Consider the following 27806-nt stretch of genomic DNA (forward strand, 5'->3'; position numbering starts at 1 on the left):
TGGGAGTATACCTTTAACACAGTGTTTCCCAACCTTTCCCAGCCCAAGGCATACTTATATTAATAAAAATTTTCTGTGGCACACCTGTTAAGGCATTCCCCATCCTCATACTCCCCATCCTCAATTGTAGCTCATTGCCATGGCAAAATTCCACTGCACACCTGTTCATTTCTGATGGCGCACCATTGTGCCACAGCACACTGGTAGGGAAACACTGCTCTAGCACAAGGCTGGATTAGGCTGTAAATTCAAATATCTTACTGACCTGACGTTCCTGAATGCTCCTTCTTTGATGTTTAAACCAAACTTACCAAGTACACCATGGAGCCAGTGTTCATAACGTGGTTGCACTTCCTCCGGCTAGCTCTACCAGCCAGATTTACAAAGCTGCTGTTGGGAATATCATACAGTGCATTACACCCTTGATATGGCATCCCAGGAGAGCATTCTCCTGCATCTCAGGAGAGCAGCCTTAGTTTGAAGAGGACTTTTCAGCCGTCTTCCACAGGTGTTACTTCTAGCTTATTGGGATTTGCTAATGCAATTCTGGAAAAAGACATATTCCTAGTAATGAGCTCAACTGCATTGCCTTTGCATATCCTCACTTCCCATGCTTCTGGCCACACTCTAGTATTCTAGATTACATTTCTTCCCCCAAAATCCAATGCAATGGGGATGTGTAATCCCTTTTATGCCCACAGTGGCAAATGTTCATGTACCAGGATCCTGCTGCCTGGCTACACTACTCACTGCTTTTCAAATGGTTCTATCACAAGGAACTGTGAGCATTCAAAAATATCCCTGAGCATTCAAAATGAATAACCTTGAGCATTCAAAAATATCATAGAGTATTCAACAATATCACACTCTACCAGAGTCAGAGTTATTAGCACTGTTATTAGCAAGTAATTTTCTTTCCATTATTTCATCAGGAACAGACTTCAGTTGTAAAAACAATAATATCTCAGATCATGTCTCTTTCATTTTTAGAAAAGAGGTTCTGCTATTTGGTTTTCTCCAACAGATGCCCCTCTCTCTGTCCACGATTCCTCTGTGATACAATAAGGCACTTTTGTATATTTGGAAATATTTCATTTCTGATTAGCCAAACATGTTATAATAGTTATTTTACCCATTAACATTTTTCTTTCGTTATCTTATTAGAAAAACATGAGTTCAGTATCTTATTCATTTTATTAATATTTTCCCCTCTTCATTTATTAATAGGTTTTATTTTGCTTGATATTTCTCTATCTTGTGTGTATTTTCAAGAAGCCACCAGTTTTAAAACAATGTTTCTACATTACCCATAAGAGCTAGTCTAATTACTGTAACACAATTACCTGCTACAACGCTCAAATACAGAGCCAGTTTATACTAACATTTCAGAATGTCTTCCTCCGTGTGCTGTTTCAGATTTTCTTGCAGCATAACATTAATTGGATTATTCCTCACCGAGTACAGAGACAATATGTTTTCAGAATACATCTCCAAAATCTCAACTGTTTTTTTATAAATATCCATGTGTGTCAGGAGGTGAAACTCCCTAAAAAGCTAAAAAGAAGAGAGAAAAAGTCTTATTTTATCGAAGTATTCATAACAAGACGAAACAAAACTGGGGCTCGAACGTTGACGACTGGGTTAATAAATCAGGATTATACACTGACAAATGTTTTTTCGGGTTTTTTTAAAAATAGTAAGTATTTCAGGCTTCACCAGAACACATATAGTATCTAGTATGATATTATAGTGTATAGCAAGCTTAACATGTAATGGGCAAATATTTAAAAATGATGCAGCAATATGAATTTACCATTGCATTAGTGGAATAGATTGAGTAATGATGGATGCGTTCCTGGCAATGAACAACTGACCTGGTGACATGCTGCTTGTTTATATTTCACGATAAAATGCAACATCGCTATTGAGAGACCTAGAATACTACCTGATAAGGACACCTTAGAAATGGAAACAGGCGCAGAATTTCTTTCAAAGGTGCCTTATTATTAATCATCTTTCTTCGTATTCCTAATGTCATATTCATCCTATTATCAACTTCTTCCCAGTTCCTCTCTGTTTTCACATATTCTTGCTTAAACCAGTTAATGTGTTCATTCATCTCACTTCCTTCAAAACAGGCAGGTTCCTCCTGTGAGATATAAAAAGACAGATTTTTTTTCTACAAATTTAAATAGACCAGATGTAGCTTTGTCTGATGCAGGATGTAAAACATGTACAGAGGCAGATCCAGGGGGGGTACAGTGGCATGACTGCACGCCCCTGTTGGATTGGAGCATACCATGGGACCCCCTGGGAACTTTTTAAATTCCCTAAAGCAGGTGAAAATCTTTTCCCCTTCCTGCTCAAAAGCATGCCCCATCCTCGCTCCTGTCCCTCCCTACTCCACTGCCTTTCTTTCTCCACTATCCCAGGGGTGGGGAAGCACCAAAGCCATTTCTGTCCCTGCAAGGAGGCTGGGATCAGCTGGGGATGGGGACAGCAGCAGCACCTGCACTGAGACAGGACAGGGTGGGGAGAACTACTCTCAAGCTACCCTGTTGCTGCTGTCGCCTCCCCAGCTGAGCCCAGCAGGGTCTGCAGCTTCCCCACCCCCCAGCAGGGGAGAAAACAGGCAGAGGAACGGGGTTGAAGGAGGCACCTTTCTTGGAGCAAAAAGGAAAAGGGAGAGGGGTTTTCACGTTCTTTAGGGACTTAAAAAATTTCTTGGATGCTCCTGTGGTTCAGTCTGCCTGCACTGGTAGGTGTGGAGGAAGCTGGCAGCCAGGGTGCAGTCACCCTTACAGTGTAAGTTGCTGCTCATGCACCTCCCTTTGGAAATCCTGGATCCACTCCTGAACATGTACGATATATAAAAATAGTATTGGTTTTCATGTTTATTGTGCTTTAGTCTTCGGGTTAAGTATGTAACATTTATAATGTATAAATTAAGACAAAATGTCTTGGCCCCAGCACTGCAAACTCAATTTAGATTCTGAGATTCAGACTAGATTCCCTTTCTCTACAGATTACTGCTCTTAGTAAATTTTCTCCATCTAAAATGATCTTCTTATTGATCTTTGTGCAATCCCACTAATTTTCCTCAGGGTGCACAGATGCAGCCTATTAGAGATATGTGAACGATGTTATTAATGATGTACTCTTACACCCTTCTGAATGTTGATTCTTTAATGCTAAGTAAAGGATTTTAGGAAATAGATAAGACCAAGAATATATGGAACAGATGGGACCGTTCTCCCAGCTCCTACACAAGTAGGAAAATGGGACTAGAAGGGGCCACCTCAGCTGCTCAGTCTAGTCCCATCCACTAGTGTTCTCAGGTACTCATTTGCCAGATAATTGTTTTCATTTGAATAATCCCATTGATATCAGTAGGATGACTCACACAATTAAATGTTTGCTGGACCAGTCCCAGTATGATTAATTGAATGAAGTAGTCATTTGTGTAAATCTGCTCTCCAGAGGACCACTACACTGACATTTTTCATTAACTTCTCAGTGTCTATATTACAGCTTTAAACCAGAAAGGAAGAGGGAAACCACCATTCTTATGGCAACCACAAGTTAAGTAATTTAATTGTTGATTTCTGAGACATTATTTATTTTGAAGGTGCAGGCATTAACTTACAATTTTCCTTTAAAAAAAATCATTATGGTCCCTGCCAAGATTATAAAGCCTGTAATTACTAGGGGAATTACTTAGTTAGAGGAAACCAGTGATTTTGCCTGTCGAAATGACCCTGGGATACATATATGGAAAAAGGAGTACTGGTCAGATAATTCACTCTAGGGCTGCACTTATACTAGTACCCCACCGGTACAGCTCGGATGGTAGGAGCACAATGGTGAGGATATTTGTTTAGGAAGGGCTTGGGGAATACCACTACCATGTCATTTAGATCAGGGGTATGAAACTCATTTGCCCTTACCTCTACCACAATACCTTCTTGATTATCTCTTAAAGCTCTCTGGTACTAATCACCTGGCCATGTTGATTTAAGAAGTCTAACTTCTACTGCTACTATTTAATATCCTTCTGAGTTACTGTTAGCAAAGTATTTCATAATATGCCATGGCTACCTCACTGGTTTCTTTCTTCAGACACAGGACAAAGCAGATTTAGATCAAATCTGAAGAAAACTTCCTAACAGCATAAGCCATAGTACAATGGAACAAACTAAAAACTAGTGTCATCTTACTCATGGGAGATTTTCATGAAGTGATTCAGTAGGTATCTGCCTGGGTTGGTTTAGTAACAGCAAATCTCATACAGAGATGATAGCCTTTGAAGGCCTTTCCAACACTATGATTAGAAGTATCTGAAATGCTTTTAGAGCATTTTCTTAACAAACACACTCCAGTTAAAGGGGACAGTTTTTGTCGGCATAAATATATACATCGTGGCATGTTAAGTGTATTCAATACCAGCTTGTGCAACACGATGCAGCCATAGTACAAGGACATGTGATAAAATGTCAACCTCCTAGTCAGACATGCACATGCATGATGCACAGAGTAGGACTTTTTTAAAACAGCAATGATTTTTACTTCAAAAACCACAAGTAACTACATGCAAATGTCATCTCCAGCATCAAGTAGCATTGGTGTTGTGTATGGTTCTTCTGGGTCCATTTCCAGTCTCCCTGCCAATGGACTACCAGTTTGTTCAGACACCTGATCTATGCTGCAATTGCTTGTTTCTGGAGAAGGAAATACCTTCAATAACCCACTCACAAGAGATTCAATCTGGCATGGCAGGACTACAGCAAGTGGACCCTGTTCTTAGAAACAAAACAGTAAGACTAGACCTTTATTTTATCACCACCCACACCTATCAAGGCAAACACAGCTAAACTGATGACTATGGATCCTTCTTGCAATTCTGCTGTGCAGTCCTGAGCCACTTCCTTTACTGACTTCAGTAGCTGAACTACACTCACAAATATTCATAACAAACAGCAGCAGAAATAACACAATGCCTTAGAGTAACTGCAGATCCAAAGAAAAAGCTGATATAGGACCAGTCCCATTCACTTCGTTCATGCTTGTCATCCCTCTTGAACTGGTGGAACTGGCAGAGCAAGGAAGGCTTTAAGACGTTTTACATGGGTAAACATGAAACACGAATGTAAGCTAAGGGACTCCTAGTCTATCAGCTCAAGTCCCCTGCATCCCCTGGCTATCGTTATCTGAAATAATCCTCCAAATTGCCACTTCAAACAGTCACATGCAACTACAATGGACAACATCCAAAACATCCACCCCATACACATATACACCTCCCAGCAGAAAAGTTCCCTCTTGGCCTCAAATTTGGCGATAAACAGAAGAACAATTCGAGAAACCTCTGGGTTACTAGTACCAGCAAGAGCATCAGCACCCCTCAGTCGAGAACCCCCAGCCTTAGCTGTTCCCAATATCTCGATATCTCAGAGAAAAGTGAAATAAAAGCCAGCAACACTCATAAAGGGAAAAAATCCCATCCTGGCCCCAAGTGACAATCAGCAATGCCCTGATTACAGAGGCCTTCCACATTGCAGAGCTACACTCTACAGTACAGCCCTGGGGGCCGCAACTACACGACTCTACATCTACACATGCTGACTTGTACGCCAAAATTTCCCATCCTACCCATCAATTTAACCAGTTCAGTCTTAGGGAGAAGTACACTCCTTGCCTAACACTGCACTGCTCTGATCATTAGAAAGCTTTTAAGTTCCAATCTAAATTTATGGTAGTTAGTGTGTAGCTATTTGACCTAGTGCCACTGTTGTTTTTCAGCCCTAAAAAAACACCCTGTTGTCTTCCCTAATATTTGACCCATGTTTGTAGTTTTAGCGAGTGATTGTATTCCCTCTCAGTCTGTTTTGCTAAAATAAACAAGCCAAGCTTCTTTAATGTTCTTTCATAATAAAGGATTTCCCTTCTCTTAACTATTTTAGTGGAACTACTTTCAACTTGTTTCAATTTATCTTTTTTGAATGCAGACCTGAACTGCATACTATACTAAAAAGGGTCATAACAATTTCTTGTACAATGCTATTAGGATCTCTTGTCTCTGCTGCATGCAGACATCCTAATGTTCCTTAGGATATTGTGCTGGTCTTTTTCACAGCTGCAGGATACTGGCAACTCCTGGGCATCCTATGATTAATCAGCAAGCACTCGCCCCTCATAATCAAATTGCATTATGCTCAGACCACACCAAATCCGTGGAACTTTAAGTGCTGTTAAAGTTAGAACGTCCTGTAAGCAGTCATATGTTAAGGGTTAATACTGTTTCTTGCCTCCACAGCTCTGACTTGCCACAGAGGACTGGTGAGCAGGGGCATGGCTAGGAGCCAGGACATCTATCTTTAACCCTGCTCTAGGGTAATGGGGGGCAGGGGAGGAGGGAAGGTGGGAAGGAAGCATCTTGGGCAGCTGGAGGATTGCAAATTGCTTGTTTTATCTCGGTAGAGCAGACAGAAGTTATCCTAACACGAGCCAGGTAGCACAGCCCAGTTAACCCTCACCTGAAGTGGCATAACTTTGAGATGCTCAGGGGTAATTAGCATGAGTTAAGGAGCTTTAATGTGGGAATGCTCAAATTTAAGTATCCTTAGTATGGCCTAAGTATAACATTTAACTTCACCCTGGGCTGCATCACTGGGTTGATGATATCCAACACATTGAAACTGTAAACTCTACAGGCGACCCTTGCCATTCGCAGGGGATACAAGAACATATCGCAGAGGATACAGGCATGGCTCCGGCGGCGCTGGTGGGAGCACGGCAGCGGTGGCAGGTGGTGGCAGCAAGTGCGGAGCTCCCAAGGAGTTCCTGGAAATGTATAAAGTGTATTTAAAATGCGGGTTCAGCATTCGCGAATATTTCAAACTGCAAATGCCGAACCCATGAATAATGAGGGTTTCCTGTACTTCTAGCTTAGGCAAGCTATACTATGCAATCCCGATGTATGCCCCAAACCATAAAACCTACAAAAACCTCACATTCAAGAAATGATGAACTTGACTAAAAAGAACTGAAGAAAAGTCTTGTTTAATGTATATCTGTCTGCAGCTCTGATCCTCCTATCCTTTCAGACTAGCTAAGAAACGTGTAAAGCACGCTGAAGTGTAAAATGCTACAGCAAGGAAATACAACATCTACCACTGAAACTCCAGGCTGGTTTTTAGGGCTCTCACTGGCATGGTTGTGAGGCTCTCAGCTTAGTGCACAAAGGCAGCAACACACAGATATGCCTGAGCCTTTTAGATCTATGCATTTATCTCCTTCTAACCAAGCAACTTAAGTACAGATTAGTTGATACATGAAGTAACCTATCCTTCCATCACCATGTGCTTTAATTCCAATTGATATTTAATGGAGAGTGGCACGTGTACATCAATCACCGGTAGATCAGGCACTTGGGACTCCACTGCCATGTTAGTTTATCCAGTAATTGTTCTCAGCAGAGAGTCATTACAGGAGTGCAGCATATTGAACTAACACATGCTTGTGGATCAATAGTTGCTTTCATAGCCTAACTTGCTAAAAGTATAAAGGGGGAAAAATGATTTCTTTACACTTGTTCAGTATTTTTAAGTAGTTTTATTCATATTGTATTTGAGGGTTTTGATAGATTAAGGAAAATCTAGCATTGTTTAAGGCATAAATAATTTATATCCATACAAATTTATTAAAGTCTAACATCAAAAGATTTCTTCTGTTACAAAAATGTGTTAAACTTCATGCTTGCAGCAGAATATGTTCTGCATATAATGACCTTATTACTGAAACAGCATATTTCAGAATATTTTTTTCCTATACGCATTTACCAAATAAAGTCTTACCAAGGAAGAGCAGTGAACAAGCCATTATATGCTGTATGCTTGAATAAAATGAAATGAGAAAATCTTAAACGTTCAAAGAACTACATACTGATTTCTTCTTACTTTACCTACACGTCTTCCTTTATCTTCCAGCTTGTTACAAGCTGACTTACAGTAAATGAAAAGAGGGGCAAATGAAATTAAAAGTTATTTCAGTAGAAAAGTGGCTGCCATTCAGTAATAAAATGATCCCTTTATAGCTGCGTGTACCAACTACATTGACTTAAATTTTTTTGATGAATACTGTTTGAACACAATTTGAATTCTGTGACAACCATGTCCAGCAGTAGCTAGTTGGCCAGCAACAATGGGGACAAACTTAGTTTATAAGTTGCATTTTAGTCTACTGAATTAAAATCTAGGGAAGACTCTAGGTCATCTATACACCATCAGTCAATTAAGCTGGTAGCATCCCGAAAGAATTTTAAACATGGTGCCATTTTGCAGAAAAAATGAGATCAAACTATGCTTTTGATCATTTCAGTATACTCAGGTCCCTATCAGATATTATTTCCATGAAGGTAATATCACGTCATGGAAACTGTCATGCCACGTGACCTGCTTCACATTGAAAGGACAAGCTATCCAGAAAGGAAAAAGTATCTTGATAATTTGCTCTGCCAGCACTTGCCAGTCAGGGGAGTTAGCAAGCTGCTGCCAGGGGTTGTCATCTGTCTCTTCAGCTGTCTGGGAATAAGAAGTCACCTGGGCTTCCCCCCAGTAAGGAGCTGCTCCCCCCAGCCCTCATGCAGATCTGGGGAGACCCAGGAGAAGGGCAGTGGGATGGAGTGGAGGAGGGAGGGAAGGCGCAGCAGGGTTTGAATTCTCCAGGGACCTTATTAGGTGCTTCTTTGTATGTGATTATCCTGCCCCCACATTTCTGAACAAATTCCCTTCCCATTTCTCTCTGTGTCAGAGAAGTAAAGCATGTCACTTAAGTATTTGTTTAATCCTTGGCTTTCATAGAGGTGCTAATGGCTTCTTAAAGCAGCAGACTTAAGGTTGGTTGAAGAAAGGAGGAGAGTGGCAGTAAGTCATGACCAGGGATCCTGGTTTTTTCCGATTTAAAAAAATCCCCAATTTTTGGTTAAAAAAAGTAGCCCCAGATCCACTTTTTTCCATGATTAAAATGAAACACCACTTATATATCTATATAGCTATCTATATAGACATATAGATATCTATATATAGACATATCTATCTATCAATCTATAGATATAGCTTTAACTATAGCTTATAAGATATGGATATCTATATTTATATATCTATATCTAGATAGGTAGATAGATAGAGATATTTGACATTTCATTTTAATCATGGAAAAATGTAGATCTGGGGTTACTTTTTTTAACCAAAAATTGGGGATTTTTTTTAAATCAGAGAAAACCAGGATCCCTGGTCATGACATCTTCTGCTACTGGGCTCTGGGGCAGCAGTTCAGCATGATTCACAGTGAGTTCTCTTGCAGGAAGAAAGCAATCTACCCTGGAATGCTGGAGGGCCTGGCCAAATACCATCACCCTATGTGTGAGATGCCACATGTTCAAATTAAAGCTTAATAGAAATCAGCTATAAACATGTTCTACATTTTTCCAAGCACCAATTCTGAGACTCTTTGGTCATTTTTATGGCTTGTTGGCTACTTTTATTGTACATTAATTACTTTGCACATGCTGCATGTCTAAATTTATTGTGCAATTAACCAGTAATTGCACAATAGATGTAAGGGCCTCAGGGAAAGCAACTAGACACTGCCGATCGGCCCTATCTTTATTGCAATGTGAAATTAGTGTCTCCAATTTCTAGTAATGGCATATTTCAGTTTCTGTGTCATGGCTGCTCAGCAGTGAGAAAGAAGTGACTTGGTACTGGTGACAAGTACTGGCATAGGCCCAGCATTGAAGTCTGTATTGCTGCTGCCTTGCCTTGTGTTGTCTTTGCTGCTTCATCTTGCAGTCACTAACTTTTTCCCAGCCATCAGTGTCAATGAGGGCTTAGAAAATTTCTTTCAAGGATGTTTTAAGACCTTGTGCATTCGGGGCACCATAAGTTCAGTTCCAGTCAGCACACGTTTGCTGTTCATCACATGTGGATGCCTGGTAGCTGGTGTCAGCGCTGTCAGCACTAGGGTTGGCATTACTGAAATTTGAATGCAGCATAAGCAGAAACAGCAGATGAAGGCCTTGCTGGGTATACGTTCCTCCTGAGGTAGAAGAGATGCCCTGCTCATTTGTCAGCAGACTCAGAAAGCATGTAGCACCCCTAATCCTACTGTTGATGGTAGGTCTCTCCACCTCCCCTTTTTTCTGAATATCTGAATCAAAAAAATGGGTAACTAGGAAGCAAAAACTATTTCTTCATCAGAACCAGAGTAATTTGGAACAAATCTTACATATAATCAGAAGAAATCTTAAAAGTCGGCTCTCACTCCATTAGCTCCATGTAACTACCCTCTAGAGCCAGATGGATGCATTCAAGACTAGACAGGTGTACCAGCACTAACCACACATTTTAAAAGAGTTTATTGGCAATGAGTGATTCTTGGTCTGCAAATTGTCAAATTGACTGAAGAGGCAAATAAGATGAATTTTGTTTTGGTTTTGTTTCTTTGTTTTTAAAGAGAGTGACAACCTGTACTTTGCACCTTATATTAACATACAAGCAGTGGAAATTGCATGCCCTGAAAAAAGAAAGTCATAACATAACAGCAACCAGAGATCTGATTCATAGATTCACAGATGTTAGGGTTGGAAGCAACCTCAGTAGCTCATTGAGTCGGACCCCCTGCCCTGGGCAGGAAAGAGCGCAGGGGTCAGATGACCCCAGCTAGGTGCTTGCCCAGTCTCCTCTTGAAGACCCCCAGGATAGGGGAGAGCACCACCTCTCTTGGACGCCCATTCCAGCTTCTGGCGACCCTTACTGTGAAGAAGTTCTTTCTAATGTCCAACCTAAATCTGCTCTCCATTAATTTGTGGCCATTGTTCCTAGTTACTCCAGGGGGTGCCCTAGTAAATAGAGCATCTCCTATTCCATGCTGCCCTCCCCTGATGAATTTATAGGCAGCCACAAGATCACCTCTCACCTTTCTCTTGTGAAGTCTGAAGAGATCTAGGTCCTTCAGTCTCTCTTCGTAAGGCCTTGCCTGCAGGCCTCTGACCACATGAGTGGCCCTCCTCTGAACCCTCTCAAGCTTCTCTGCAGCCCTCTTGAAGTGCAGTGCCCAAAACTGGATGCAGTACTCTGACTGTGACCTGACCAATACTGCATAGAGGGGAAGCATCACCTCCCTGGACCTGTTCATCATGAATCTGCTAATGCATGATAAAGTGCAGTTATCCTTGTTGATCACTTCATCATGTTGACGACTCATGTTCATCTTGGAGTCACCTATGACTCCAAGATTCATTTCCACTGCCATGCTGCTAAGAAGGCCCTCCCCCAGCCTGTAAGTGTGTTGGTGGTTCTTTTTACCCAGGTGCAGCACTTTGCATTTGTCTTTGTTGAACTGCATCCTATTTTGTTCTGCCCATTTTTCCAACCTCTCCAGATCCTCCTGGATCTGTTCCCTATCCTCCAGTCTGCTAAATTTGCCCCATAATTTGGTATCATCTGCAAACTTGGACAGGGTGCTCTCCACGCCCTCATCCAAGTCACGGATGAAGACATTGAATAGCGCTGGTCCAAGGATCAAGCCTTATGGAAGTCCACTGCCCACATCTTTCCAGGTCGATACCGACCCGTCCTCCACCACTTTCTGGGTGTGACCCCTAAGCCAGTTTGCCACCCACCTGACCGTGTAATCATCTACGTCACAGCCTGTCAGTTTATTTACGAAAACAGAATGTGATACCGTATTGAAGGCCTTCTTAAAGTCTACGTAGATGACATCTACCTTGACTCCTGCATCTAAGCATTTTGTGACCTGGTCATAAAATGAAACAAGATTAGTCAGGCAGGATCTGCTTGCAATGAATCCATGCTGATTTCTTTTCAGCATTATTTCCCCTGCTGGGCTCCCGCAAATATGATCCTTAATGATTTTTTCCAGAGTTTTCCCAAGGATAGAGGTGAGACTAACTGGCCTATAGTTTCCCAGTTTCTCCCTCCTCCCCTTCTTGAAAATAGGGACCAAATTGGCCCTTTTCCAGTCCTCTGGGACCTGACTGGGGCACCATGAGTGCTCAAACAGCTGTGCCAGTGGCTCTGGTATGACACTGGCCAATTCCTTCAGCACCCTTGGATGAAGTTCATCTGGGCCCACTGATTTGAACACATCCAGCCCCTCCAAGTGCCCCTTCACTAAGTCTAGGCTAACAGTTGTGTCCCTCCTGTGTCTATCTATGGTCCAATTGGGAGATTTGTCTTGGTCTGTGTCTAGGAATAGAGATGCAAAGAACTCATTTGGCAACATCTGTTTTTACCTTAAAAGCCCTGCTTCCTCTAGATAGAAGGATGCTGTAGCTCTGCTTGCCCTCCTACTGCCCAAGACCACTGCTGCCCCTCTGGGGTGGCAGGCACCAGTGCCTACCAATCACTCTCTCCAGTCATGCTCAGACATTGTTTGTCCACCACTAACAACCTGCCTGGTGAACCACCTTTCTGAGAAGAGGAGATGGCAGGATGTGAGTGACTGGGCTCACCAGCAGGCTCCTGGAGGTGGGAAGAAGCAGAGGAACAACTTCCTATTGTCCGCTGGTTGGAAAGCCCACCTGTGCAGTGCCTTTGTAACACTCCAGCCTGGAGGCTGTGAACATATGTACAACCCACACAGGGGTAATTTTTAGTAGCACTATTAAGTGCTGCAGCACTTGTAGCACTGCAAATGCATGTCTGTCCCTGGCCCTTGTCATGCCTTTTGGACACCAGTGGTCAAGGGTGTTGTTTGTTAACCCAAACCCAACTCTGACTACAAAAACTAGGGGTCAGATTCTACTTCCTCTCTTTGGCACAAATATGGACTGAAGTTCCTAAGTGTGATTCTCATTCTATTCTGTTCCACCCTGCTCAAGTCAGTGAAGGTGAGCTAGTCCTCCTCCTCTTCACTGCCTTTTTGTGACTAAATTTCAAAAGTAAGATGGTGGTGTGATTCAAAAGTAGATGCATCAATTAATTTTCAGGACTTGAATGGGGTGGAACAGAATCAGAAGTCTGCTGAGATGGCCAATAGGTGGAATAGGCTTTGGCTCTACTAGCATTCTTTTAGGCAAGGATCTCACCTTTCTGCTGTTAACAGTTGAAAAGTGAACTGCTACAAAGTATACACCATAGAGCTGCTGCATCTTAAGTCTGTGCAAAAGCTGGAACATGCTATGGAAATCAGCTGTACATTTGGCAAGCAGATCAACCATTATGAACAGATGTGCTCTTAAATTTTCACTGGTTACCAGCTGGCTTTGACTTATGAAGTTCTAACTGGCCTGGGACCTGCCTATTTGAGAGTCTCTCATAGGTTCATACAGACCCGGTTGGAGTCTGGCACAAAAACTGGAGTTCTCTGGCATGTTATTCTCTAGAGGGGTCCCTTCATTTTGGAATTTGCTCCTACTCTTGTAGTCTCAAGTACCCACCATGTTGCCCTCTAGCCCACATATTCAGGCCCATCTGTTTTTCCAGTCAGTAGAAAGGAGATAAAGAAGACTGGATGTGGTGGTAGTATTGCACTTACCAGTTCCTTTTGTCTGTAGAATATTACGTCCTGTAAGGATATAAGAGTAGAATATGCATTCTGCAATTTGAATTCATGGCAGGATGGCCAGCACCTTGGATGCATGCCTCTCTTTGTGTTCTTATAAACAAACAACAAAACCAAAAAGGCACTTGCCTAAAAGGATGCTAGAACCCTTGCTCAATAGTGTGTGTTTGCAGTTTCTAAATCACAAAACTGCAAGGACCTCTGAGCTAGATGTATTTGGTTGCTATGTAGTGATACATACATAAGGAAAAATGTGCAAAGTCCTTAATTTTACAAGACTGTTGTTTCAAATTTAAAGGTTGCCAACTGCTGCAGCTTCCTGAGCCTGACGAAGGGTTTTTGAACCCGAAAGCTTGCTTAATAACTATTCTCCAACCATTTGGGTTGGTCTAATAAAAGATATCAAATTCACCCAAGGAACCTTGTCTACCTATATCCTTAGACCAACACGGCTACAACCTAAACCCCTGCAAGGTTGCATTAATAATTTTTGCATTTAAATTTTCCTTGGTGTTTTTGATAAAGAATAAATTAAAAAAGTAAAGTGTTGACTATCCTAAGGGATAACAGACACTAAAAGCCCAAAACACTTATTCTAAAATAGACAAGGACAGAAGAAATACCAGTGAGAAATGTCCATCATTTCAATGCTACTGAACTGAGTTCTCTATTTGAAACTGTTGTTCCTTCCTCAGAGGAACAGTTTGAGCCCTTCCTCAAACTATAAAACAAACAAAAACTAAATAATATATTTGAACAATGCAGCAGATGAAGCAACCATGCAGCTACATGGAAGCAAGAGGAGGCAAGTGTGACCACAAAACCAAAGGGAGCACTGGGTTCTCCTTTCCAGGAGTGGATGGACATATTTAGATCAAACTAAAGGCCAAATCTTTGATTGTGTGTCTTGATTTTTAACACATTCACAGAAGTGCATAGTTTAATGTTTAACTGTGTATTTAATTGCCTTATTGAAATAGGTGGTAAGAGAATTTGTAAAGTATAATTGAAAAATTCATGCTTGCATGAAAATGTATAAATTAATTAGTACATTTTAAAACACATACAAGACAGTAATGGCTCTTTCTGGAATAGAAACTCTATTTAAAAGGAAATAAAGGAACTGCCTGTTATGTTCACCAGAACCCTCTACAGCAATACACAAATTGCTTTTCAGCATACCACAAAGAGGAATATGGTATGAGGATAAAAGGTTGGTTACCCAGCATCTAGTCAAGTGTGCACGTGCATTCTTCTTTGCACATGAAGAACTCAGCTGCATTTGTACAACTGTAGTTCTTGAGCCCAAGTGTCTATTGGTCTGCACTCCAAAACCTGCAACATGACTGGTACACTGGGCTGGGCTATTGAGCCTCTGCACTCATGGACAAAGATCCCTATTTATCATATACTCCAAATCCTCACACATCACAATTACAAAGCACAAAATTAGAAACACACAGAATGCCACACAGCATTCAACTGATAAAAAGCCTGGGAGACAAGGGCACTGTCTGTACCCTGCCACTGCAACTGCAAATAATTGATTAATTCAGGGGTAGTCAACCTGTGGCATGAGTGTCACAAGTGGCCTGGGCAGCCTGTGTGCGTGGCATGTAACAGATCAGGGTGGGAGACAGGCAGCAGAGCAGGAGATATGGCAAGAAGCAGAAGGAAGAGCAGGAGATCAGGCAGGGAACACAGGGCAGGAAGCAAAGCAGGAGATCAGGCAGGGGAAAAGAATTGGAGTGGTACTCAGGGAGGGAGTGTGTCTAATTTGTGGCAAGCCTGCCAAAAACACTGGCACCCACTGCATTTGTATGGTCAGAGGATCCAAGGAGAGGACCAATTAATTCCCCAGACTAGAAAGGAAGGCAAGAAGTATTTAATCCTTGTGGATGTAACCCAAGGGGAAAATTCCTTTCTACCCTCAAATGTGTTGATTGGTTTGATCTGGAACAGAGCAAGATCCCCCAGCCAGGAGATTTTTTAACACATGTGCAAATGCACCTCAGTCAAAACTCCCAAACATAGCTGTGGCCATGTTCAGTACTCCCAAGGAAGATGGAGGGTGGGCGAGGTGAGGAACGATACCACCTAGCCCGGCACTGTCACAGAGCATGTATAAAAATTGCATGAATTGCACAAAGAAAGCAGACCCTAAAACCAATCCCCAAGGAACCCCACTAGCGATCACTCTCCAGTCTGAAAACCCACTCGTCCACGTAACCCAGTGTAGTCTCCTTTACCTCCCTCCTCATGTTTGTAGTATTGGCCCCCATTCTCTCCAGTTTGGCCAATCATTTCCCACAGGGCTCAATCTCAAAAATCTTTGCTTAAATCTAGATAAACTAAGTCCACTACCTTGCCCTTATCTAAAGGCTATTTATTAAGCCTGGTGTGACCGCCCTTGGATAAAATCAGTGTGTTATTTGTCTTAGTTTCTGTTGGTTTGCATATCTTTGATTATTCTTTCCTCCAAATATCTAAGCCCTTAGTTACTGCTGAAGTCAAGAGTGCTACACTCTTGAAGTCAAACAAATGGAATGAAAGTATTTTAAGAAGGCAAATACTATTTTATATCCATTTAGCTGGTGCTACAAGCAATGGTGCAAGACAAAAGAGGATCACCTGTTTTGGGTTTCTCAGTGTCAGTGTAGGATTCCCCAGAAAGGAATGGGGGTCATAACCTAGTCTCCTCTTTTCTGACCAACATGGTCAGCCCTTTAATAAGGAATGGCCTCTCCATACTCCTTTCTATGGCAGGCTGTGGCTTACTGCCATACTGGAGCCTAAGGAAGTTTGTAGAACCCATACATACTATTTATGGACTGAGACAGAAACCTTACCTTTATCTGTACCACTTGGATTTCATCACATCTGCTTTCGGCAGCAGCAGACTTCCTAGTCTGTCCTCTCCTGTGGCCAAACTTGCATTTGTTCCTCAGAACCTGCTCATCATCTTCAATTGGTCTCCGCACATATTTGAAGCGATCTTTAAGGGCTCGTTTCCATAGCAACTGTACAAGAAAGCCAACATTGTTAGTATCTTTGAGAAGCGTGCTTCATTCCTAAAGCAGGATATTTCCCTCTTTTTCCAGGTAAAGGCATTACTGACAAGTTGTGTTAGACACACATTTTCGGCAATCTTCTTTAACTACACCTTATCTCAACATGAAACGGCCACCTCAAAAAACAGCAAACAATTGTACAAGCTAAAGAATGTGCTTGAAGCCACAGGCAAGCTGCAATTCAGAAATCTCTTTCTCAACTTTATCTCCCAAGGTCAGCAGCATCCTATGAATTATATTTTATACTTCTGCATGAACTGATAATGCAAGAGGGAAAAATAAAAGAATGCTTATTAAAACAAGATGGTAAAAGATACTGTCTGAGGCTCTTCGCTGTTCACTCCCAAACCTATCACCCCAAGCCAAATTTTTCTGAAAATATCAATTGTGTACCTGCTACTAGGGGATGGCAACAACTCATTTTTCTGTTTTTTTTAATGTTTTAAGATATCCAATAATCAGCTTAGAGTACCCCACCCTGGTGTTGTGGACACTGGAGTGAACAGCTGAAAGTTGAGAGTTGCAGGTCATAGCAAAAGCACTCACAACACGGCCATGTCAGATTCCAAAGAATCTGCAAATTCTGCTAAATAACTTGTCACCAAGATATGAGAAAGAGAAAGTCAAGACAGAACTCAAATGGGTCTATTATCCTACGGAGGTTTTTTTTTACTTAGGAAAACATCCTTTAGAATCAATGGATGTTAATTGTAGATCCTCAAAGAGTCGTCTTAGATATTCTGCTTACTTCACTATCATCCTGCTTCATATAAATGCTTCAGTATTTATTGGACCTGAATACCAGCTCATTTTATGTCTCCAAATGGCAGCTAACCAGCTGCAAAACTGCCATTTCTCACAGTTACACAATTCACAACCCTACTCCATGCACAGTGTAGACATGCCACTATCCATATAGCTACTAAACATGCAACAGGTTTCATAGTTTCATAGTTTCTAGGGTCAGAAGGGACCTGGGCAGATCGTCTAGTCCGACCCCCTGCCATGGCAGGAAAGAGTACTGGGGGTCAAACGACCCCAGCAAGATGGTCAGATGGTATCTGGCTGTACATGCAAAGGCAAGTGTAACAGGGAACCCTAGCCCTAATACCAAGAAATAGGGCAGCCCCTTTAAATCCAGAACCTTCCAGGCACGGCTGGCCGGTCAAGTAGGGGTTAAGGATCAAGCTCCACCTGCTGGTCAGGTGACAGGAAGGGGAAGGCCAGAACCATATAAACTGCAAGTGGAGGAAGCCAGAGAGAGAGCAGAGAGGGGGACCTCGAGGACTATGGTGCCGCCGCCGCCGCCGCCGCCTTTTTGGGAAAAATACATCACACTGTGAGACAGAAGGACGATCGCATAAAGTAAGTGGGCACTTTGCCTCTCTTATTTCTTTTTTATTATTTTCATTATATAGCCATAGGAGCCTATGGTTTACATTTGATGTTAAAAAGGCCGGTGGTTTGTGGTTGAGGCTGTAGGGGTGGAGGAGACCTTATTAACACCAAGGGGCACTGTGATAGAGGGCTCGAGAAGCCCTGCTGCACTAGGGGTGCCACACTAGGGCCACGAGCCCAAAGTCGCTTGAAGGCAAGATAGGAGCCTTGAAGCCAGGTCCTAGCGGGTGGACTTAGGTGAAAGGCCCTAACTACAGAAAGAGGGGCAAAGCTGAAAGGGGCTGAGGCCCCAACAGTCTGGCACTACAGGGAGACACAGTGTAGAAGGGTCAGGAGGCCTGGTGTCGCAGAGAGCATGGAACGGAGGGCCTTGAGCCCAAGTGAGTTAGAGAGCTAGAGCCTTGGAGTCAAGCCCTGACTAGTGGGTTTTAGCTGACAGGCCTAGCTAGAGAGAGAGAGAGAGAGCAAGCCCCAATGGCTGAGACCCCCAACATAAAGACACATTTTTAAAACCATCTGCGAGTCACAGGACATGTCAAGGGGAGGTAGGAACATGCATTTTTGCCTTTAAGGTAATACCTCATTATCCTACAGGTGGTGAGACTGGAGCCTGTCTGGGAACCTGTGGGTCAACCTCCCTGTTTCTTAAGAATCAGGTAACTCATAGCATACTCCTAGCAGGCGAGTAAGGGGGTGGGGAAGCTGATCCCCAAAGAAGAAAAATATAGCAAAACTTGATGGTGGCACACTTACCAGCATATTAAAAAAAAAAAAAAAAAAAAAAAAAATGCAACCGAAGCCAGCCCCCTGTCACAGCGGGGAAAGCACAAATTATGAAAATCTACCCAGCAAAAGTCTGTGACTGAGGGGGCAGTAGAGCAAGAAGGACACTTCCATTTTTGCCAAATAGTCAAGTGGCTGGGCTGGGTACATGGTTGAAAGCCCAGAGGTTGCAAGTTTAAGGCCATAATAGATGTGCTCATGGTGCAGCCCTGTCAGATTACAACAAATCTGCAAATTCTGCTAAACACCTTGTCATAAGGACAAGAAAATGGAAAGGAAGTCAAGTGCCCAAGGCAATCGCCCAGGAAGCAGGACAGTCAAGCTCTCAAGTCTTCCTCATTTTTCTGACTTTCCAGCACAGTACTCTAGCTCTGGTTGTACTCCAACCTACAACCTAGGTTTTCCACTTCCTGGGTGAGTGCCCAAACCACTGGGCTAAAAACAGAAAGGAATGTGCTCAATAGACACACACAGGAGCATTTGCATAAGTGAAAAAACAGCAGTTATGCAACTGTAGGTGCCATTTGAGTACTTTAAAAGACTGCCCACAGTCTTTAGATTGCCATCAACTGCATTTTGCCTTTGCATCAATATATGCAGGCAATGAAATATGACAGTAACAAGGGATACAACACAGACAAATGTGAAGTAACTTACAGTCCTATTTTTGTATCTAGCTCCCTTCCCTGCACCAATCTATGTGATTAATTGGACTGTGGTTCCCAAGTGAGATGCTCTACAATGGCTACAATTAGTACGGTAGAATCTCATACTGCCTATGCTTATTCATTATCAGGTTCCATCCACCTGTGGATATTTCTATGTTGATAACAAAAGGAAATATGCTTCCTGTAGTACATCTGAACAGTCCCCCTCCTCACCATACAAGTACATTTAAAAAAAAATCTTCCATTTCTTAGAGAGATGAGTCACTATCGCTTCTCCAACCAAGGGGAAGAGCTAGACTGGGAATTCTTAAGTCAGCTCACGGAGGCAGTTAGGTCAAAGGACGTGGTTACCATGGGTGACCTGAACTTTCCAGACATCTGCTGGGAAGAGCAGTCAGTCAGGTCTGACCACTCACGTAGGTTCCTAGTCAAGATACAGGACCTCCATCTAACCCAGGAGGTGCACAGCCCCACCAGGGGAGATGCCTTGTTGGATCTGATCCTGGCCATGGGCGACGACCTGGTAAGGAGTCTGCGAGTACTTGACCACCTGGGCAACAGCGATCATCACCTGCTGGAATTCACCATCCAATGCAACGTGATGAAGGCCTGCAGCAAGGCAGCAGCCCTGGATTTCAGAAGGGCAGATTTCAATGAGGTAAGGAGAATAGTCAGGGAGGCACTGAGGTCCCGGAGAGGAGGGGAGTTGAGAGTCTAGTAAGAGTGGCCGTTCCTTAAGGAGACAATCCTCCAAGCCCAAAGGGAGGTAATCCCAACACGGATCAAAGGGGGCAAGAGGGCACAAAAGCCCCCATGGCTCATCAAAAGCATCCAGAAACATCTCCTAGCTAAAAAGGAGGTGTACACCCAATGGAAGGGAGGGGCTATCACCAGGGAGGACTATACCTCTGTTGCTTGGGGCTGCAGGGAGGGGGGAAGTCAGGAAGGCCAAAGTAGAGATGGAACTGGGACTAGCTACCCGGATCAAGGACAACAAGAAGTCCTTTTTTAAATACATAGGGGGTAAAAAGAAAGTACCAGGTAACATGGGGCCTCTGTAGGACACGCTAGGAAATCTGGTCATCGCACCAGACAGTAAAGCTGTCCCTGCTTTGCCAAAATGGAGGCAAAGAAATTTAACAATTTCTTTGCCTCCATTTTTCTGAGCAGGGACTGGGTCACACACACCCCCCCAGGACCCCTGTAGATCCCAGAGGAGGTACACCCAGGCCTAGGGTCAGTGAGAACCTAGTCAGGGAACTTCTGGAGGGACTGGACGTATTTAAATCAGGAGGTCCTGACAATCTCCACCTCAGAGCACTGAGGGAATTAGCAGAGGTCATTGCAGGACCACTGGCATGGCTCTACGAGCACTTGTGGTGCTCTGGCATGGTGCCAGAGGACTGGAAAAGGGCCAAGTTGGTTCCCATTTTCAAAAAAGGGAGGAAGGAGGACCTAGGAAACGATAGGCCAGTCAGTCTTACCTCAGTCCTGGGTAAGCTTGAGAGAGTTATCCTGGCGCATGTCCGCGAGGGGCCAGCAGGGGAGATTATGCTTAGGGGCAACCAACATGGGTTCATTAGAGGCAGGTCCTGTCAGACCAGCCTGGTAACCTTCTATGACCAGGCCACAAAATCCTTAGACCTAGGTGTCACAGTGGACGTAGTCTTTCTAGACTTTAAGAAGGCCTTCAACACTGTCTCTCACCCCATTCTCATTAAAAAAACTAGGAGACTGTGGCGGCAATACCTACACAGTCAAATGGGTCACTAATTAGTTGGAGGGCCGTACCCAAAAAGTGGTGGTGGATGGGTCTTATTCGACCTGGAGGGATGTGGGCAGTGGGGTTCCCCAGGGCTCGGTCCTTGGGCCTGCACTGTTCAACATCTTCATCAGTGACTTGGACAGGGGGTAAAAAGCATCCTGTTCAAATTGGCAGATGACACTAAGATGTGGGGAGAAGTGGGCATGCTAGAAGGGAGGAATAGGCTGCAATCGGACCTGGACAGGTTACAGGGGTGGGCGGATGAGAACAGGATGGGTTTCAACACTGACAAGTGCAGGGTGCTGCACCTAGGGCGGGGGAAGAACCAGCAGCATACCTACAAGCTGGGGAACTCCTTTCTCATCAGTGCAGAGGCAGAAAATGATCTTGGAGTCATTATTGATGCCAAAATGAACATGGGACGACAGTGTAGGGATGTGGTCAGGAAGGCCAACTGTACCTTGTCATGCATCCACAGATGCATCTCAAGGAGGTCCAAGGAGGTGATCCCCCCCCATCTATGCAACACTGGTCAGGCCGCAGTTGGAGTACTGCGTCCAGTTCTGGGTGCTGCACTTCAGGAGGGATGTGGACAGCATGGAGAGGGTCCAGAGGAGGGCCACTCGCATGATCCAGGGGCAGCAGGGCAGGCCCTACGAGGAGAGGCTAAGGGACCTGAACCTGTTCAGCCTCCACAAGAGAAGGCTGAGGAGGGATCTAGTGGCCTGTTACAAACTAGTCAGGGAGGACCGGCAGGCATTGGAAAGTCCCTGTTCCCCTGAGTACTACCAGGAGTGACTAGAAATAACGGTCACAAGCTGGCAGAGGGTAGATTCAGATTAGACATCAGGAGGCGCTACTTCACGGTCAGGGCGGCTAGGATCTGGAAACAACTTCCAAGAGAAGTGATGCAGGCTCCTACCCTGGGGGTCTTTAAAAGGAGCCTGGATGAACACCTTGCCAGTGTTGTTTGACCCCAGTACTCTTTCCTGCCATGGTAGGGGGTCGGACTTGATGATCTGCTCAGGTCCCTTCTGACCCTACCAACTATGAAACTATCACCAACTTCCATGAACCTGGACCTTGGAGCGGAAGCCACAGCCCTGAGTTGGGTTCCTAAGTTCTCCATAGAACTCATAGGGAATAGGGTCCATGACAAACAGCACATTGAGCAGAGAGCTGCCTACAACAGCAAATAAGAAATCCTGGCATGGGACTGTCATGTGTTGTATATCCCACCTGAGTCAGAGGTGTGGGCACCTAACTTTAGTGCTTAAGAGACACATATCCCAGAATAGGATTCACGATTTCTCATTTAAGGCAGGGCTGTCCAACTTCTAAGTGGCTGGAGGCCGCATGCCCTGCAAACCACACCAGGAGGAGCTGCAGACCTTTGGGCTGCACCTGTGGTATATGGAATGTACTTTTAAGGGGCCAGCAGTGGGACTGACCCAGTCTCCCCCCACCCCCCCCATACCCTGTGGGTGTGGCTTATGGTGGTGGGTAGTTGTAGTTCTCCCTGCAAGCTGTGAGCATATGAATTGCTGAATCCTTTTCCTAATAAAGATAAGGCTTTTACCACCCCACTGGTCTCTGCTGAATGGTGCCTTGAGGACAGAACTCCAAAGGCACGGAGGCCTGAGTGAGTACCCCATCCCTGGACCCCAATGGCATAGAGTAAACACTATATGGTGTCAGAAGTGACTTGTCTCTCGGTAGAGTCACCAGCATCCTGATTAAGGGGGTTACAGCTTTCATTCAAAGAAAAAAAAAAAACGGAGCATTTCAAACTTCCACCAGCATTATGCTTTACTGGAAATCTTAGAGAGAATTGGAGGAGATGGGGACAGAAGCGTTGATTATACCTTGCAGTCACGGAGTCTGAGGAAGAGGCAAAGAATTATAAAATCGTAGTCATGCTTCACTGCATTGAGAATAAAGCCTTAGAAATTTACAACAACATGCAAGGGGTGTTTGCAGACCCTAATAACAAAACCCTTACAGGAGGTGCTTGCAGCATTCAAGAACTACTGAGAACCCAGAAAAAAAACCCTGTCTTTGGAAGGTATCCGTTCCGGCAACTTAGATTCAATGAGGCTGCAGGCATAGATGATTTTGTTACAGAGCTCTGAAGCAGATCACAGCATTGTGAATTTGGACTTGCTGAGGTTGTTTATGTTGAGGGACAACATTTTCTTCAGTATAACTGACTGCAAGCTCAAAGAAAGGCTTCTGGAAAATCCCCCCCTCACCCTAGCACAGGCTGTGGATATCTGCAGAGCAAAGGCTCTCACAAGTGCTCAGGCCTGAGTTATATCTGCAGAAGTAAGCTTGCATACAGTGAGCAAAAACAAAGTAAGTCATCAGTGAATTTTGCTCCACAGGTGGGCAATCAACTAACACAGGCAGAGCTTGCAGAAGGTGTGGAAGCACACACAAGTCTGGGTCCTGCCCAGCTTTTGGAGAAACTTGTTACAAATGCTTGGGAGTGAATCACTTTGAGAAAATGTGCATATCAAAGGGAGAGGCACCCTATATGTCAGCACAATGTCTGCAAGGCAGCATTCACAGACCTTTGATACCCAAAATGCCTGGTATAGCACAGTCATGATTTCTGACTTGCCAATTGCTTTTAAGTTAGATACTGGAGCAGAAGCAAACACTACCCCAGCAGATGTAGCAAAGGCTTTGCAAGGCTTTGAAAGACTCCAGATCATGTTACATTGGTTGCATTTGACAGTGCACGCATCAAACCACAAGGTGCAATCATTGCACACTGCAAATCTGGTGCTAATGAACCTTATTTAACTTTTTATATAACAGACAATAGTGACCCACCAATACTTGGTAGGGTGGCATGCACCACCTTAGACTTTATCAGGCGAGTCCATGGAATGGCTCTGACAGCACCTGCAACCAAGGTGGACCCTTTCAAACTATATGCAGATGTTTTTGAAGGTTTGGGCTAATTTCCTGGTACCCAACACATCTATGTCGACCCAGAGGACCACCAATTGTGCATGGGTGTAGAAAAATTCCCTATGCAACCCTAGGCAAGTTGAAGCTTGCCCTCGAAATGCTGGAAGCTATGGAGTCGTTACAAAGGTGACTAAGCCCACACCCTAGGTCAATAGCCTCGTGATCACACAAAAGAAGGATGGTTCACTGCAACTTTATCTAGACCCATAAGACCTCAACAAGGCAGTGTTGAGGTAGCACTTTTCGATTCCCAGTGTAGAGGATGTGCAGAAGAGCTTGTCAGGTAAGAAGCTGTTCAACATTATTGATGAAAAGGACGGCTGCTGGCAAGTCAAATTGGACAAGGAATTGGCAGTGCTGTGTACCTTTAACACCCCATAGGGGTGAGGGGTGGTACCACTTCAATTGCTTGTCCTTTGGTATTAAGTTGGCTAGTGAAATATTTCAACAGAAGAATCATGAGTGCTTTGGTGACTTCCAGGAATCCACATAATCGTGGATGATATGCTCATTGCAGCGGCTACCAAAGAGGAGCATGACACGATCCTGAAACAAGTCCTGGAGAGAGCACGTCTGAAAGGAGCAAAGTTTAATAAGGACAAAATACAGTTTTTAGTCAGCAGCGTTGGGTATATGGGCCATATCTTCTCACAAGATGATGTCAAACCAGACGATGACAAAGTGGAAACCATCAACAGGATGCCCCCTCCAACAGACAAAAAGGCCTTCAGAGACTCCTTAAAACCATTCAGTGCTTGGCACAACACATTCCACGAGTTCAGCCTGATGGCCCTGCTGACAGCACTTCTCAGGAACAACGTTATCTGGAAAAGGTGACCTGAGCATCAGGAAGCCCTGGAGAAGCTCAGGCAAACCATCACAGTGGCACCTGTGCTCAGGTACTTCAACTCAGCACAACAGTTGCAAATCCAAGCTGACATGTCCAAAGATGGCTTAGGAGCATGTCTGTTTCAGCAGAAGCAGCCAATTGCATATGCTTCGAGGGCTCTAACATGATCCAAGAGAAATTATGTGCAGATTGAAAAAGAAATTCTGGCAACTGTTTTTGCCATGACAAAGTTCCACCAATATGTGTATGGTACCCAGGTATGGGTCCAGTCAGAGCACAAACCCCTGGAAGCGATTTTTGTGAAGCCCATAGGAAAGGCTCCAGCACAGCTACAGAGGATGCTGTTGCAGCTCCAAAAATATGACATCTAGATTCACTATACCAAAGGCAAAGACATGTTAGTGGCTAACACGCTTTCTAGAGCCACAATGCTCAGTCCTTCTCCTGAACCTGATCTTTTCCACTCAGAAAAGGTGATTTATGTTCTGATGGAAACAGAGCCACCTGGTGACCAGTTACTCCAGTAGTTACAGGAGAACACGAAGTCTGACAAGGAACTACAAGCTCTTAGAGTGCAGCATCTTAATGGATGGCCAAGCAGGCAAAAACAAGTCAAACCTGAACTAAAGCCCTACTGGCCTCTTAGAGACCAGATCTGGATTCAGGATGATTTGCTTATTATTGGGCTGAAAATAATCATTCCAAGTGGTGTGAGGACCAACATGTTGACATTGCTTCACTCACCCTATCAAGGCATACAAAGGTCGAAAGCGTGAGCTCAACAAATCATGTATTGGCCTAAACTGAATGCCCACATCAAGCAATGGATTGTGAATTGTGCATTTGTCAAGAGCTTCAACCCAGTAATCAGAAAGAGCCCGTGATCTCACATGAGATCCCAGACTTGCCTTGGCTAAAACTGGCAGCAGACATTTTTGACCTACGGGGACAGTCGTATTTGATCATAGTCGACTATTACTCCCAGTACCCTGACGTTTTGCACCTTCCAGACAAAACAGATGGCATGGTAGTTGCCAAAATGAAGTCTGTGTTTGCTTGTCATGGCATACATAAAGAAATTGTCTGTGATCATGTGCCATTTGCAAGTCACACGATGAAACAATTTGCAACTGACTGGGGCATAACCATGTCCCATTCTAGCCCAAGTTACCCACAATCCAATGGTCAGGCTGAATGCAGAGTTCAAACCATCAAATCCATATTTAAGAAGACTTTGCAGGATGGCTCTGATCTATATTTGGCTTTCCTCAATCTGACGAACACGCCCATTACCGGTCTTGAGTATGCTCCAGCGCAGCTTCTGATACAGAGACTTTTGCGCATTACCGTCCCTGCTACAATGGCGGTGCTGACTCCCAGACTACCATCAAATGCCTCCCACAAGTTGTGGAACCTTCAAAGGTGCCAAAAGGAGCACTTTGACTGCACAGCTGCATTCTTGCCACTGTCTGTACTTAGTAATTAAAAGTGCCTCGACACAGCAGAATTCTTAGCACGATGTGAGTACTCGGTGCAAGGGATGCCTCGCTATGGCGGGAAAAGCCTTGGTGCAGTGATCAGCTCCCGCCAAAAACTAGCAGCTGCACTGTTTGGATGCATGCTACCGATTGGCTCATTGTAAATTATTCATACCCGGCGGCTAGCAATTGGCTCACTAGCCGTATAAAAGCTTGGGTAGTTTCTGCCCAAGCTGGAGAACTCCGTGTGTACATTGGGAACGAGTTCCTTGTGTACCTTGGAGCAAAATTGGAGGCCTGATCAACCACCAACCACTCCCCGTCGCCGACCGTCCCGACGTACCCCGCACCCTGCATGCTCGGAAAACATCAGTGTGCCACCCGGTTTCTTTCTTTTGCTTGTAACCTGTAACAGAGCGTGCCTACACTGTGTGCATCGACGCAAGTCCCTGTACATCAGTTTGTAAGTAAAATTCTTTTCAATTCAACCAGTATGCGTTTGTGCCTAATTCCACTCCATCAGTGCAGCCCCAACTCCGGCTATACTCGGCCCCCACATGGCGTCACGAACAGGATCAGTATCCGGGGAAGACGCAGTGGAGTTGGAATTAGTTAAGAATTTCCCCTGGCGCAATTGGAACCGCTACGTGCAGAATGCCGTGGAGTTGAGTGCACACATCGCCTACCACCAAGCGGACGGAACGGGTGGAAGACTCGTCAGCGGTTACCTCTCTCTCAAAGGTAAAGAGGAAACTGTGAAAGAGTGGGAAGTACATCTCCATCCCGGGGCGTTCGGATGTGTGATGGGAAGTGAGCGGATTCTATTTAGACCCCGAGAGGAAGGGGGCACAAAACCCTTCGCCGGACCAGAGCCGAACGAAGAAAGCACTGCCCTCAGCCAGGAGTGTGCCCGCTGCATGCGCTACGTGCAGGAGGGCAAAGAGCTGGTGCTGATTAATTTAACACTGGCGCCTGAGCTGAGAGACCCTGAGCTTCTTTCGGAGCTCTGCGAAAAGCTAGAAGGGGAGAGTCACCCCGCGATTGGAAGGACCGGGTCGGAACACGGAAAGGGGAAAATGTTAAATGCAATGTTCCGCATGATAACAACTTTGATGCGGGAAAAGGCAGACCTGGAAGCCCGACTGCTTGCCGTTGAGGTGGCTGAGCAAACGGCAACGGGAAAAAAACCCCGGTCCCCCGCCATTTCAAGATGGCGTTGAGAGGGAAAGA

General features: G+C 44.3%; 1 protein-coding gene across 1 annotated transcript in view; it reads right to left on the bottom strand.

Annotated features, from left to right (window-relative positions):
- The window catches only part of SAMD3 (sterile alpha motif domain containing 3), a 67598-nt gene that overhangs the window by 4918 nt on the left and 34874 nt on the right, over positions 1 to 27806 (bottom strand). The window contains exons 7-9 of the mRNA XM_025210631.1: positions 16434 to 16604; positions 1946 to 2149; positions 1383 to 1554 (exon numbers count right to left, since the gene is read on the bottom strand). Of these exons, the coding sequence (XP_025066416.1) occupies positions 1383 to 1554; positions 1946 to 2149; positions 16434 to 16604 (547 nt within the window). The remainder of the gene's footprint in view (positions 1 to 1382; positions 1555 to 1945; positions 2150 to 16433; positions 16605 to 27806) is intronic.

Source organism: Alligator sinensis, unplaced genomic scaffold (genome assembly GCF_000455745.1).
Source record: "Alligator sinensis unplaced genomic scaffold, ASM45574v1 scaffold889_1, whole genome shotgun sequence".
In the NCBI taxonomy this organism is placed as follows: domain Eukaryota; kingdom Metazoa; phylum Chordata; order Crocodylia; family Alligatoridae; genus Alligator; species Alligator sinensis.